This window comes from Pseudophryne corroboree, chromosome 11 (genome assembly GCF_028390025.1).
Source record: "Pseudophryne corroboree isolate aPseCor3 chromosome 11, aPseCor3.hap2, whole genome shotgun sequence".
In the NCBI taxonomy this organism is placed as follows: Eukaryota; Metazoa; Chordata; class Amphibia; order Anura; family Myobatrachidae; genus Pseudophryne; species Pseudophryne corroboree.
This window is the reverse complement of record NC_086454.1, coordinates 95191897-95207351: the sequence shown is the minus strand read 5'-3', so window position 1 is coordinate 95207351 and position 15455 is coordinate 95191897. Positions and strand designations below refer to the sequence as shown.

General features: G+C 49.5%; 1 protein-coding gene across 7 annotated transcripts in view; it reads left to right on the top strand.

Moving 5' to 3' along the window:
* The window catches only part of LOC134968951 (embryonic protein UVS.2-like), a 237761-nt gene that overhangs the window by 177713 nt on the left and 44593 nt on the right, over positions 1 to 15455 (top strand). For all 7 annotated transcript variants that reach the window (XM_063944583.1, XM_063944582.1, XM_063944581.1 and 4 more), the window contains one exon: positions 14726 to 14945. In XM_063944583.1, coding sequence (XP_063800653.1) covers positions 14726 to 14945 — 220 coding nt within the window. The remainder of the gene's footprint in view (positions 1 to 14725; positions 14946 to 15455) is intronic.

The following is a 15455-nucleotide window of genomic DNA, read 5'->3' as shown; positions in this document are numbered from 1 at the left end:
GTACCGAAACCAGACGGTTCGGTGAGACCCATTTTAAATTTGAAATCCTTGAACACTTATGTAAGGAAGTTCAAGTTCAAAATGGAATCGCTCAGGGCGGTTATTGCAAGCCTGGAAGAGGGGGGGTTTTATGGTGTCGCTGGACATCAAGGATGCTTATCTGCATGTCCCCATTTACCCACCTCACCAGGAGTACCTCAGGTTTGTGGTACGGGACTGTCATTACCAATTCCAGACGTTGCCGTTTCGTCTGTCCATGGCACCGAGGGTATTTACCAAGGTAATGGCCGAAATGATGATACTCCTTCGGAAGAAGGGAGTTATAATTATCCCGTACTTGGACGATCTCCTTATAAAGGCGAGGTCCAAGGAGCAGTTGTTAGTCAACGTAGCACTATCTCGGGAAGTGCTGCAACAGCACGGCTGGATTCTGAATATCCCAAAGTCGTAGCTGATTCCTGCGACGCGTCTGCTGTTCTTGAGCATGATTCTGGACACAGAACAGAAGAAGGTGTTTCTCCCGGTGGAGAAGGCCCAGGAATTGTCATCTCTGGTCAGGGACCTCCTGAAACCAAAACAGGTGTCAGTGCATCACTGCACGCGAGTCCTGGGAAAGATGGTAGCTTCTTACGAAGCAATTCCCTTTGGCAGGTTCCATGCAAGGATCTTTCAGTGGGATCTGTTAGACAAGTGGTCCGGATCGCATCTTCAGATGCATCGGCTGATCACCCTGTCCCCGAGGGCCAGGGTGTCTCTGCTGTGGTGGCTGCAGAAGGCTCATCTTCTCGAGGGCCGCAGATTCGGCATACAGGACTGGGTCCTGGTGACCACGGATGCAAGCCTCCGAGGTTGGGGGGCAGTCACTCAGGGAAGGAACTTCCAAGGACTGTGGTCAAGTCAGGAGACTTCCCTTCACATAAATATTCTGGAACTAAGGGCCATTTACAATGCCCTGAGTCAAGCAGAACCCCTGCTTCAAAACCAACCGGTGCTGATTCAGTCAGACAACATCACGGCGGTCGCCCATGTAAACCGACAGGGCGGCACAAGAAGCAGGATGGCGATGGCAGAAGCCACAAGGATTATCCGATGGGCGGAGAATCACGTGCTAGCACTGTCAGCAGTGTTCATTCCGGGAGTGGACAACTGGGAAGCAGACTTTCTCAGCAGGCACGACCTCCACCCGGGAGAGTGGGGACTTCATCCAGAAGTCTTCACGCTGATTGTAAATCGTTGGGAACGGCCACAGGTGGACATGATGGCGTCCCATCTCAACAAATAGCTAAAAAAATATTGCGCCAGGTCAATGGACCCTCAGGCGATAGCTGTGGACGCACTAGTGACACCGTGGGTGTACCAGTCGGTTTATGTGTTCCCTCCTCTTCCTCTCATACCCAAGGTACTGAGGATTGTAAGAAAGAGAGGAGTAAGAACTATACTCATCGTTCCGGATTGGCCAAGAAGAACTTGGTACCCAGAACTACAAGAAATGATCTCAGAGGACCCATGGCCTCTGCCTCTCAGACAGGACCTGTTACAGCAGGGGCCCTGTCTGTTCCAAGACTTCCCGCTGCTGCATTTGACGGCATGGCGGTTGAACGCCGGATCCTAACGGAAAAGTGATTCCTACGCTGATAAAGGCTAGGAAAGACGTGACAGCACAAAATTATCACCGTATATGGCGAAAATATGTTGCTTGGTGTGAGGCCAGGAAGGCCCCTACAGAAGAATTCCAGCTGGGTCGATTCCTGCACTTCCTACAGTCAGGAGTGACTATGGGCCTAAAATTAGGATCCATAAAGGTCCAGATTTCGTCCCTATCTATTTTCTTTCAAAAAGAACTGGCTTCACTGCCTGAAGTTCAGACGTTTGTTAAGGGAGTGCTGCATATTCAGCCCCCTTTTGTGCCTCCAGTGGCACCTTGGGATCTTAACGTTGTGTTGGATTTCCTGAAATCCCACTGGTTTGAGCCACTTAAGACCGTGGAGCTAAAATATCTCACGTGGAAAGTGGTCATGCTATTGGCCTTAGCTTCGGCTAGGCGTGTGTCAGAATTGTCGGCTTTGTCGTGTAAAAGCCCTTATCTGATCTTCCATATGGACAGGGCAGAATTGAGGACTCGTCCCCAATTTCTCCCTAAGGTGGTATCAGCGTTTCATTTGAACCAACCTATTGTGGTGCCTGCGGCTACTAGGGACTTGGAGGACTCCAAGTTACTAGATGTAGTCAGGGCTTTGAAAATATATATAGCCAGGACTGCTGGAGTCAGGAAAACTGACTCGCTGTTTATCCTGCATGCGCCCAACAAGCTGGGTGCTCCTGCTTCAAAGCAAACTATTGCGCGCTGGATCTGTAGCACGATTCAGCAAGCTCATTCTGCGGCAGGATTGCCGCATCCTAAATCGGTAAAAGCCCATTCCACAAGGAAGGTGGGCTCTTCTTGGGCGGCTGCCCGAGGGGTCTCGGCTTTACAGCTTTGCCGAGCTGCTACTTGGTCGGGTTCAAACACATTTGCTAAGTTCTACAAGTTTGATACCCTGGCTGAGGAGGACCTTGCCTTTGCTCATTCGGTGCTGCAGAGTCATCCGCACTCTCCCGCCCGTTTGGGAGCTATGGTATAATCCCCATGGTCCTTACGGAGTTCCCAGCATCCACTAGGACGTCAGAGAAAATACGAATTTACTCACCGGTAATTCTTGTAGTCCGTAGTGGATGCTGGGCGCCCGTCCCAAGTGCGGACTCTCTGCAATACATGTATATAGTTATTGCTTAACTAAAGGGTTATTGTTATGAGCCATCTTTTACTGAGGCTCAGTTGTTGTTCATACTGTTAACTGGGTATGGTTATCACGAGTTGTACAGTGTGATTGGTGTGGCTGGTATGAGTCTTACCCTGGATTCCAAATCCTTTCCTGGTAATGTCAGCTCTTCCGGGCACAGTTTCCCTAACTGAGGTCTGGAGGAGGGGCATAGAGGGAGGAGCCAGTGCACACCAGATATAGTACCTAATCTTTCTTTTAAGAGTGCCCAGTCTCCTGCGGAGCCCGTCTATTCCCCATGGTCCTTACGGAGTTCCCAGCATCCACTACGGACTACGAGAAATAGAATTACCGGTGAGTAAATTCTTATTATTTATTAACAGTTTCTTATATAGTGCAGCAAATTCCGTTGCGATTTACAACTGGACACAATTAGAAGACAAAACTGGGTAAAAAACAATCAGTCATAGAGGTAGCTTACAATCTATGGGGAAATAGGCATTGATACACAAGGATAGGTGCTATCTATTGCATAGTTGTCTTTGTGGGCTGCATGATATCACATCACAGCAGTGATGAACCGGGGTCAGGAGGAAAGGAGAGTGAAGAAAGAAAATATGTGAAGGTAAGTGTGGACTGTACTGTGGGCAGGGCCGTAACTACGTGTGTGCCAAGTGGGCTTGGCACACAGCGCAGTTGCCCTGAGGGCGCACGGCCAGCGGCATGTAATGAGTCAAATTGACTCATTACATGCCGCCTCTGCTGTTTGCGTCGTGCGCCGCGCTGTGGAGGGAGAAGAGGACCAGCGCCGGGCAGCGGAGAAGGAGGAGGAGGGAGGGGGAGCAGGGAGCCGCAGCAGCGCTATTTCATTGGTAGTAAGCGCCGCTGCAGCATCCCCCTCTCCTTCTGTATTGGCTGCCCGGCGCTGCTGTGGATGCTGGGATGCGGTTCCTTCATCCCAGCATCCACAGCAGCGCCGGGCAGCCAATACGGAAGGAGAGGGGGATGCTGCAGCGGCGCTTACTACCAATGACATAGCGCTGCTGCGGCTCCCTGCTCCCCCTTCCTCCTCCTCCTTCTCACCTCACTGCCTGCACCGAGGGAGCTGCACGAGGAGCCTGACTGCCAGCAGGGAGATGGTAAGTATGTCTCTCTCTCTCTCTCTCTCTCAGGGGGACACCGTCTGCCGCAATGTGTAAAAAGGGGGCCTGGCTGCCGCAATGTGTAAAAAGGGGGCCTGGCTGCCGCAATGTGTAAAAAGGGGGACTGGCTGCCGCAATGTGTAAAAAGGGGGCCTGGCTGCCGCAATGTGTAAAAAGGGGGATGGCTGCCGCAATGTGTAAAAAGGGGGACTGGCTGTAAAAAGGGGGACTGGCTGCCGCAATGTGTAAAAAGGGGGCCTGGCTGCCGCAATGTGTAAAAAGGGGGCCTGGCTGCCGCAATGTGTAAAAAGGGGGACTGGCTGCCGCAATGTGTAAAAAGGGGGCCTGGCTGCCGCAATGTGTAAAGAGGGGGCCTGGCTGCCGCAATGTGTAAAAAGGGGGATGGCTGCCGCAATGTGTAAAAAGGGGGACTGGCTGTAAAAAGGGGGACTGGCTGCCGCAATGTGTAAAAAGGGGGCCTGGCTGCCGCAATGTGTAAAAAGGGGGCCTGGCTGCCGCAATATGTAAAAAGGAGGACTGGCTGCCGCAATGTGTAAAAAGGGGGACTGGCTGCCGCAATGTGTAAAGAGGGGGCCTGGCTGCCGCAATGTGTAAAAAGGGGGACTGGCTGCCGCAATGTGTAAAAAGGGGGCCTGGCTGCCGCAATGTGTAAAAAGGGGGACTGGCTGCCGCAATGTGTAAAAAGGGGGACTGTCTGCTGTAATGTGTAAAAAGGGGGACGCGGACTGCTGTAATGTATAAAAGGGGCTCTACCTGGTGTAGTGGCGCTACTGTGCAGCGTAATTTGAATAATGTAGACTACTGTGCAACGTAGTATGAATTGCTATTATTTTGTGGTCACGCCCCTTCCCGTGAAGCCACGCCCCTAAAAAAATTGCACACCTGTGGTGCGCACTGTCCCTATCTTACATGGGGGGGGGGGCGCCACTGTCGTTTCTTGCACACAGCGCTAAAATGCCTAGTTACAGCACTGACTGTGGGGATATAGGGGGTCATTTCGAATTGATCGCTAGCTGCTTTCGTTCGCTGAGCAGCGATCAGGCAAAAAATCGGCACTTCTGCGCATGCGGCGCATTGCACACGTGCGTCGTACTATTACAACGACCGATGTAGTTTCACACAAGTTCTAGCGAAGCTTTTCAGTCGCACTGCTGACCGCAGAGTAATTGACAGGAAGGGGGCGTTTCTGGGTGTCAACTGACCGTTTTCAGGGAGTGTTCGGAAAAACGCAGGCGTGCTAGGAAAAACGCAGGCGCAGCTGGGCGAACGCAGGGCGTGTTCGTGACGTCAAAACAGGAACTGAATAGTCTGAAGTGATCGCAAGCGCTGAGTAGGTCTGGAGCTACTCTGAAACTGCACAAAATTATTTTGGAGCCGCTCTGCGATCTTTTCGTTCGCACTTCTGCTAAGCTAAAATACACTCCCAGTGGGAGGCGGCTTAGCGTTTGCACGGCTGCTAAAAACTGCTAGCGAGCGATCAACTCGGAATGACCACCATAGGGCCTAATTCTGAGTTGATCGCAGCAGCAAATTTGTTAGCAGTTGGGCAAAACCATGTGCACTGCAGGGGGGACAGATATAACATGTGCAGAGAGAGTTAGATTTGGGTGGGGTGTATTCAAACTGAAATCTAAATTGCAGTGTAAAAATAAAGCAGCCAGTATTTACCCTGCACAGAAACAAAATAACCCACCCAAATCTAACTCTCTCTGCAAATGTTATATCTGCCCCCCCCCCCCCCCCCCCTGCAGTGCACATGGTTTTGCCCAATTGCTAACAAACTTGCTGCTGCGATCAACTCAGAATTACCCCCATAATTGGATAGGAAAGCTATGAAGGTAATTTGAGCAGTTCTGAAATTTGATAAGCTTATCTGAATAGGTGAGTTTTCAGGGAACGCTTGAAGGTTTGAAGACTAGAGAAGAGTCTTATTGTACGTGGTAGGGTACTCCACAGAGTGGGTGCAGCCCGAAGAAAGTCCTGTAATCGTGCATGGGAGCAAGTAATGAGTGTGGATGAGTGTGGATGAGAGATGTATATCTTGTGAAGAGCGAAGGGGTCGGGTTGGGAGATATTTTGAGATTAGAGAAGAGATGTACATTGGTGTAGTATGGTTAATAGCCTTGTGTGTAAGTAACAGTATTTTATATTGAATACGGTAGAATACAGGGGTGGTATTCAGTATATGGTTGTTGGTATCCTGGCGTACAGTATACCGGCGCCGGAATCCCAACAACCGGCATACCGACACCTTTTCTCCCTCTTGGGGGACCACGACCCCCCTGGAGGGAGAATAAATAGAGTTGCGCGCCACCGTGCCTGCAGCGTGGCGAGCGCAGCGTGCCCGCAAGGGGCTCATTTGCGCTTGCCCCGCTGTCGGCAAGCCGGCGGTCGGGATCCCGGCGCCAGTATGCTGGCCGCCGGGGACCCGGCCGCAGACAACTCATACTACACCCGAATACAGGCAGCCAATGGAGGGACTGACACAGTGGGTCTGCAGACGATGAACGTCTAGCGAGGAATATTAGCCTCGCAGCTGCATTCAGAATGGATTGTAATGGTGAGAGTCTCTTCTTAAGGTCCCTACACATTGATCGATCCGCCGCCGAGCTGCCCGACGGCGGATATGGCCGACGGGCGACCCGGTGGCAGGAGAGCAGTGACGGCACTTCTGCGCATGCGGCGCATTGCACACGTGCGTCGTACTATTACAACGACCGATGTAGTTTCACACAAGTTCTAGCGAAGCTTTTCAGTCGCACTGCTGACCGCAGAGTGATTGACAGGAAGGGGGCATTTCTGGGTGTCAACTGACCGTTTTCAGGGAGTGTTCGGAAAAACGCAGGCGTGCTAGGAAAAACGCAGGCGCAGCTGGGCGAACGCAGGGCGTGTTCGTGACGTCAAAACAGGAACTGAATAGTCTGAAGTGATCGCAAGCGCTGAGTAGGTCTGGAGCTACTCTGAAACTGCACAAAATTATTTTGGAGCCGCTCTGCGATCTTTTCGTTCGCACTTCTGCTAAGCTAAAATACACTCCCAGTGGGAGGCGGCTTAGCGTTTGCACGGCTGCTAAAAACTGCTAGCGAGCGATCAACTCGGAATGACCACCATAGGGCCTAATTCTGAGTTGATCGCAGCAGCAAATTTGTTAGCAGTTGGGCAAAACCATGTGCACTGCAGGGGGGACAGATATAACATGTGCAGAGAGAGTTAGATTTGGGTGGGGTGTATTCAAACTGAAATCTAAATTGCAGTGTAAAAATAAAGCAGCCAGTATTTACCCTGCACAGAAACAAAATAACCCACCCAAATCTAACTCTCTCTGCAAATGTTATATCTGCCCCCCCCCCCCCCCCCCCCCCTGCAGTGCACATGGTTTTGCCCAATTGCTAACAAACTTGCTGCTGCGATCAACTCAGAATTACCCCCATAATTGGATAGGAAAGCTATGAAGGTAATTTGAGCAGTTCTGAAATTTGATAAGCTTATCTGAATAGGTGAGTTTTCAGGGAACGCTTGAAGGTTTGAAGACTAGAGAAGAGTCTTATTGTACGTGGTAGGGCACTCCACAGAGTGGGTGCAGCCCGAAGAAAGTCCTGTAATCGTGCATGGGAGCAAGTAATGAGTGTGGATGAGTGTGGATGAGAGATGTATATCTTGTGAAGAGCGAAGGGGTCGGGTTGGGAGATATTTTGAGATTAGAGAAGAGATGTACATTGGTGTAGTATGGTTAATAGCCTTGTGTGTAAGTAACAGTATTTTATATTGAATACGGTAGAATACAGGGGTGGTATTCAGTATATGGTTGTTGGTATCCTGGCGTACAGTATACCGGCGCCGGAATCCCAACAACCGGCATACCGACACCTTTTCTCTATCGTCCTAGTGGATGCTGGGGTTCCTGAAAGGACCATGGGGAATAGCGGCTCCGCAGGAGACAGGGCACAAAAAGTAAAGCTTTAGGATCAGGTGGTGTGCACTGGCTCCTCCCCCTATGACCCTCCTCCAAGCCAGTTAGATTTTTGTGCCTGGCCGAGAAGGGTGCAATCTAGGTGGCTCTCCTAAAGAGCTGCTTAGGAAAGTTTAGCTTAGGTTTTTTATTTTACAGTGAGTCCTGCTGGCAACAGGATCACTGCAACGAGGGACTTAGGGGAGAAGAAGTGAACTCACCTGCGTGCAGGATGGATTGGCTTCTTGGCTACTGGACATCAGCTCCAGAGGGACGATCACAGGTACAGCCTGGATGGTCACCGGAGCCTTGCCGCCGGCCCCCTTGCAGATGCTGAAGTAAGAAGAGGTCCAGAATCGGCGGCAGAAGACTCCTCAGTCTTCTAAAGGTAGCGCACAGCACTGCAGCTGTGCGCCATTTTCCTCTCAGCACACTTCACACGGCAGTCACTGAGGGTGCAGGGCGCTGGGAGGGGGGCGCCCTGGGAGGCAAATGAATACCTATTTTGGCTAAAAATACCTCACATATAGCCTCCGGAGGCTATATGGAGATATTTAACCCCTGCCAGAATCCGTTAAGAGCGGGAGACGAGGCCGCCGAAAAAGGGGCGGGGCCTATCTCCTCAGCACACAGCGCCATTTTCCCTCACAGAAAGGCTGGAGGGAAGGCTCCCAGGCTCTCCCCTGCACTGCACTACAGAAACAGGGTTAAAACAGAGAGGGGGGGCACTAATTTGGCGATATGCTTATATATATATTAAGATGCTATAAGGGAAAACACTTATATAAGGTTGTCCCTATATAATTATAGCGTTTTTGGTGTGTGCTGGCAAACTCTCCCTCTGTCTCTCCAAAGGGCTAGTGGGTCCTGTCCTCTATCAGAGCATTCCCTGTGTGTGTGCTGTGTGTCGGTACGTGTGTGTCGACAGGTAGGAGGACGATGTTGGTGAGGAGGCGGAGCAATTGCCTGTAATGGTGATGTCACTCTCTAGGGAGTCGACACCGGAATGGATGGCTTATTTAGGAAATTCCGTGATAATGTCAACACGCTGCAAGGTCGGTTGACGACATGAGACGGCCGACAAACAATTAGTACGGTCCAGACGTCTCAAAAACACCGTCAAGGGTTTTAAAACGCCCGTTTACTTTAGTCGGTCGACACAGACACAGACAGGGACACTGAATCCAGTGTCGACGGTGAATAAACAAACGTATTCCTTATTAGGGCCACACGTTAAAGGCAATGAAGGAGGTGTTACGTATTTCTGATACTACAAGTACCACAAAAGAGGGTATTATGTGGGATGTGAAAAAACTACCATAGTTTTTCCTGAATCAGATAAATTAAATAAAGTGTGTGATGATGCGTGGGTTCCCCCCGATAGAAAATTATGGGCGGTATACCCTTTCCCGCCAGAAGTTAGGGCGCGTTGGGAAACACCCTTTAAGGTGGATAAGGCGCTCACACGCTTATCAAAACAAGTGGCGGTACCGTCTATAGATAGGGCCGTCCTCAAGGACCAGCTGACAAGGCTGGAAAATATAATAAAAAGTATATACACACATACTGGTGTTATACTGCGGCCAGCGATCGCCTCAGCCTGGATGTGCAGAGCTAGGGTGGCTTGGTCGGATTCCCTGACTAAAAATATTGATACCCTTGACAGGGACAGTATTTTATTGACTATAGAGCATTTCTATATATGCGAGATGCACAGAGGGATATTTGCACTCTGGCATCATGAATAAACGCGATGTCCATAACTGCCAGAAGATGTTATGGACACGACAGTGGTCAGGTGATGCAGATTCCAAACGGCACAGTATGGCCGTATACAGGAAGAGGACTTGTTTGGGGTCGGTCCATCGGACCTGGTGGTCACGGCAACTGCTGGAAAATCCACCGTTTTTTACCCTAAGTCACATCTCTGCAGAAAAAGACACCGTCTTTTCAGCCTCAGTCCTCTCGTCCCTATAAGAACATATCTGCCCAGGGATAGAGGAAAGGGAAGAAGACTGCAGCAGGCAGCCCATTCCCAGGAACAGAAGCGTTCCACCGCGTCTGACAAGTTCTCAGCATGGCGCTGAGACCGTACAGGACCCCTGGATCCTACAAGTAGTATCCCGGGGGTACAGATGGGAATGTCGAGACGTTTCCCCTTCGCAGGCTCCTGAAGTCTGCTTTACCAAGTCTCCCTCCGACAAGGAGGTAGTATGGGAAAAAATTCACAAGCTGTATTCCCAGCAGGTGATAATTAAATTACCCCTCCTACTACAGAAAAGGGGTATTATTCCACACTATATTGTGGTACTGAAGCCAGAAGGCTAGGTGAGACTTATTCTAAAAATTTTTTTTTGAACACTTACAAAGGTTCAAATTAAGATGAAGTCACTCAGAGCAGTGATAACGAACCAGGAATAAGGGGACTATATAGTGTCCCGGGACATCAGGGATGCTTACCTCTATGTCCCAAATTTGCCCTTCTCACTAAGGGTACCTCAGGTTCGTGGTGCAGAACTGTCACTATCAGTTTCAGACGCTGCCGTTTGGATTGTCCACGGCACCCTGGGGTCTTTACCAAGGTAATGGCCGAATTGATGATTCTTCTTCGAAGAAAAGGCGTCTTAATTATCCCTTACTTGGACGATCTCCTGATAGGGGCATAGTCCAGGGAACAGTTGGAGGTCGGAGTAGCACTATCTCGGATACTGCTACAATCAGCACGGGTGGATTCTAAATATTCCAAAATCGCAGCTGATCCCGACGACACGTCTGCTGTGCCTAGGGATGATTCTGGACACAGTCCAGAAAAAGGTGTTTCTCCCGGAAGAGAAAGCCAGGGAGTTATCCGAGCAAGTCAGGAACCTCCTAAAAACAGTGCATCATTGCACAAGGGTCCTGGTAAAAATGGTGGCTTCCTACGAAGCAATTCCATTCGGCAGATTTCACGTAAGAACTTTTCAGTGGGATCTGCTGGACAAATGGTCCGGATCGCATCTTCAGATGCATCAGCGGATAACCCAATATCCAAGGACAAGGGTGTCTCTCCTGTGGTGGTTATAGAGTGCTCATCTTCTAGAGGGCAGCAGATTCGGCATTCAGGATTGGATGCTGGTAACCACGGAGCCCAGCCTGAGAGGCTGGGGAGCAGTCACACAAGGAAAAAATTTCCAGGGAGTGTGATCAAGTATGGAGACTTTTCTCCACATAAATATACTGGAGCTAAGGGTAAATTTATAATGCTCTAAGCTTAGCAAGACCTCTGCTTCAAGGTCAGCCGGTATTGATCCAGTGGGAAAAACATCACGGCAGTCGCCCACGTAAACAGACAGGGCGACACAAGAAGCAGGAGGGCAATGGCAGAAACTGCAAGGACTTTTCGCTGGGCGGAAAATCATGTGATAACACTGTCAGCAGTTTTTCATCCCGGGAATGGAAACTGGGAAGCAGACTTCCTCAGCACGACCTCCACCCGGGAGAGTGGAAACTTCATTGAGAAGTTTTTTCCACATGATTGTAAACCGTTGGGAAATACCAAAGGTGGACATGATGGCGTCCCGTCTGAACAAAAAACGGGACAGGTATTGCGCCAGGTCAAGAGACCCTCAGGCAATAGATGTGGACGTTCTGGTAACACCGTGGGTGTACCAGTCGGTGTATGTGTTCCCTCCTCTGCTTCTCATACCTAAGGTGCTGAGAATTATAAGACGTAGAGGAGTAAGAACTATACTCATGGCTCCGGATTGGCCAAGAAAGACTTGGTACCCGGAACTTCAAGAGATGCTTACAGAGGTCTTATGGCCTCTGCCGCTAAGAAGGGACTTGCTTCAGCAAGTACCATGTCTGTTCCAAGACTTACCGCAGCTGCGTTTGTCGGCATGGCGATGGAAAGCCGGATCCTAAGGGAAAAAAGGCATTCCGGAAGAGGTCATTCCTACCCTGGTCAAAGCCAGAAAGGAGGTGACCGCACAACATTATCACCACGTGTGGCGAAAATATGTTGCGTGGTGTGAGGCCAGGAAGGCCCCACAAAGAAATTTCAACTCGGTCGTTTCCTGCATTTCCTGCAAACAGGAGTGTCTATGGGCCTCAAATTGGGGTCCATTAAGGTTCAAATTCGGCCCTGTAAATTTTCTTCCAGAAAGAATTGGTTTCAGTTCCTGAAGTCCAGAAGTTTGTCAAGGGAGTATTGCATATACAAACCCCTTTTTTGTGCCTCCAGTGGCACTGTGGGATCTCAACGTAGTTCTGGGATTCCTCAAATCACATTGGTTTAAAACCAGTCAAATATGTGGATTTGAAGCATCTCACATAAAAAGTGACCATGCTCTTGGCCCTGGCCTGGACCAGGCGAGTGTCAAATTGGTGGTTTTTTCTCAAAAAAGCCCATATCTGTTTGTCCATTCGGACAGGGCAGAGCTGCGGACTCGTCCCCAGTTCTCTCCCTAAGGTGGTGTCAGTGTTTCACCTGAACCAGCTTATTGTGGTGCCTTGCACCTACTAGGGACTTGGAGGACTCCAAGTTGCTAGGAGTTGTCAGGGCCCTGAAAATATGTTCCAGGACAGCTGGAGTCAGAAAATCTGACTCGCTGTTTATACTGTATGCACCCGACAAGTTGGGTGCGCCTGCTTCTAAGCAGGCGATTGCTCGTTGGATTTGTAACACAATTCAACTTGCACATTCTGAGGCAGGCCTGCCACAGTCTAAATCGGTTAAGGCCCATTCCACAAGGAAGGTGGGCTCATCTTGGGCGGCTGCCCGAGAGGTCTCGGCATTACAACTCTGCCGAGCAGCTACGTGGTCAGGGGAGAACACGTTTGTAAAATTCTACAAATTTGATATCCTGGCAAAAGAGGACCTGGAGTTCTCTCATTCGGTGCTGCAGAGTCATCCGCACTCTCCCGCCCGTTTGGGAGCTTTGGTATAATCCCCATGGTCCTTTCAGGAACCCCAGCATCCACTAGGACGATAGAGAAAATAAGAATTTACTTACCGATAATTCTATTTCTCGGAGTCCGTAGTGGATGCTGGGCGCCCATCCCAAGTGCGGATTATCTGCAATACTTGTACATAGTTACAAAAATCGGGTTATTATTGTTGTGAGCCATCTTTTTAGAGGCTCCGCTGTTATCATACTGTTAACTGGGTTTAGATCACAAGTTGTACGGTGTGATTGGTGTGGCTGGTATGAGTCTTACCCGGGATTCAAAATTCCTCCCTTATTGTGTACGCTCGTCCGGGCACAGTACCTAACTGGCTTGGAGGAGGGTCATAGGGGGAGGAGCCAGTGCACACCACCTGATCCTAAAGCTTTACTTTTTGTGCCCTGTCTCCTGCGGAGCCGCTATTCCCCATGGTCCTTTCAGGAACCCCAGCATCCACTACGGACTCCGAGAAATAGAATTATCGGTAAGTAAATTCTTATTTTCTCCCTCTCGGGGGACCACGACCCCCCTGGAGGGAGAATAAATAGAGTTGCGCGCCACCGTGCCTGCAGCGTGGCGAGCGCAGCGTGCCCGCAAGGGGCTCATTTGCGCTTGCCCCGCTGTCGGCAAGCCGGCGGTCGGGATCCCGGCGCCAGTATGCTGGCCGCCGGGGACCCGGCCGCAGACAACTCATACTACACCCGAATACAGGCAGCCAATGGAGGGACTGACACAGTGGGTCTGCAGACGATGAACGTCTAGCGAGGAATATTAGCCTCGCAGCTGCATTCAGAATGGATTGTAATGGTGAGAGTCTCTTCTTAAGGTCCCTACACATTGATCGATCCGCCGCCGAGCTGCCCGATGGCGGATATGGCCGACGGGCGATCCGGTGGCAGGAGAGCAGTGACGGGGGGAGTGAAGTTTCTTCACTCCCCCCCCCCCGTCACCCGGCTCCATAGAAGTGCAGGCAAATATGGACGAGATCGTCCATATTGGCATTCATGCACAGGCGACGGGGAACCAGCGATGAACGAGCGCGGGGCCGCGCATCGTTCATCGCTGGTGCCTCCACACTCAAAGATATGAATGGTATCTCGTTCATTAATGAACGAGATTGTTCATATCTTTGAGTATAATCGCCCAGTGTGTAGGGCCTATTAGTAAGACCAGTAAGAAGACTATTGCAATATTCAATGCGGGAGATAATGAGAGCACGGATTAGGGTTGTAGCAGTGTCTTGTGTAAGGTATGATCGTATTTTGGATATATTTCTTAGATGTGTGTAGCATGATCTTGAGACAGATTGAATGTGGGGAACAAAGGACAGTTCTGAGTCAAGTATGACACCTAGGCAGCGAGCTTGTGGTGTAGGGCTGATTGTAGAGTTCTCAACAGTGACAGAAATATCAGGTTGGTTACTGCTATTGGGCGATGGAAATATAATTGACTCTGTTTAACTCTGTATGTATGTATATATATATATATATATATATATATGTGCGTGTGTGTATGTCTATATATATATAAGTATATAAGTATACATATATATATATACTGTATATATGTGGGATGCTCATGGATTACACAGGTTCTGTGGCTGATTAAAGTGAGGTGAAATGCAGGCTTGAATTAAGCCAGCTACAGAACCTGTGTAATTCATGAGTGTCCTTGTATAAAGGGATATTATGGTATTTTTTTCTGTGCAGGGTAAATACTGGCTGCTTTTGCATGTAGCCCACACATTTTAGTGAGCTTTATGTTTACACTGCAATTTAGATTTCAGTTTGAACACACCCCACCCAAATCTCTCTCTGCACGTTACATCTGCCCCACCTGCAGTGCAACATGGTTTTACCCAGTTGCATGCTCTTTTGCTTTACTTACAAAAATGATTCAGGCCCATAGACCCCTCTCCTTTTTTCCAGGTTTTCCTGCAATTTGAATCATTCAGTGTTCAGTCTTCTTCAGCCTGTTCTCAGAGTTCTGTTACTGTGTATGACGGAATGCACGCAAACTCCCCCATTCTCCTCCAGAAGACCTGCGGAAATGTGCGTCCTCTGGGGCAGGTGGCCTCCGGTAACGTGGTGAGGCTAGAGTTAGCCAGCAGAGGGATTGGAGTCAACTTTAAGGCGATTTATAATTCCAGTGAGTACAAGTTCTGCTTCAACTGGCCTTATATTACAAGGCTTAATTCTGTATATTCCTTAGTGATGTGCACCGGACATTTTTCGGGTTTTGTGTTTTGGTTTTGGATTCGGTTCCGCGGCCGTGTTTTGGATTTGGACGCGTTTTGGCAAAACCTCACCGAAATTTTTTTGTCGGATTCGGGTGTTTTTTACAAAAAACCCTAAAAAACAGCTTAAATCATAGAATTTGGGGGTCATTTTGATCCCATAGTTTTATTAACCTCAATAACCATAATTTCCACTCATTTCCAGTCTATTCTGAACACCTCACACCTCACAATATTATTTTTAGTCCTAAAATTTGCACCGAGGTCGCTGGATGGCTAAGCTAAGCGACACAAGTGGCCGACACAAACACCTGGCCCATCTAGGAGTGGCACTGCAGTGTCAGGCAGGATGGCACTTAAAAAAAATAGTCCCCAAACAGCACATGATGCAAAGAAAAAAAGAGACGCACCAAGGTCGCTGT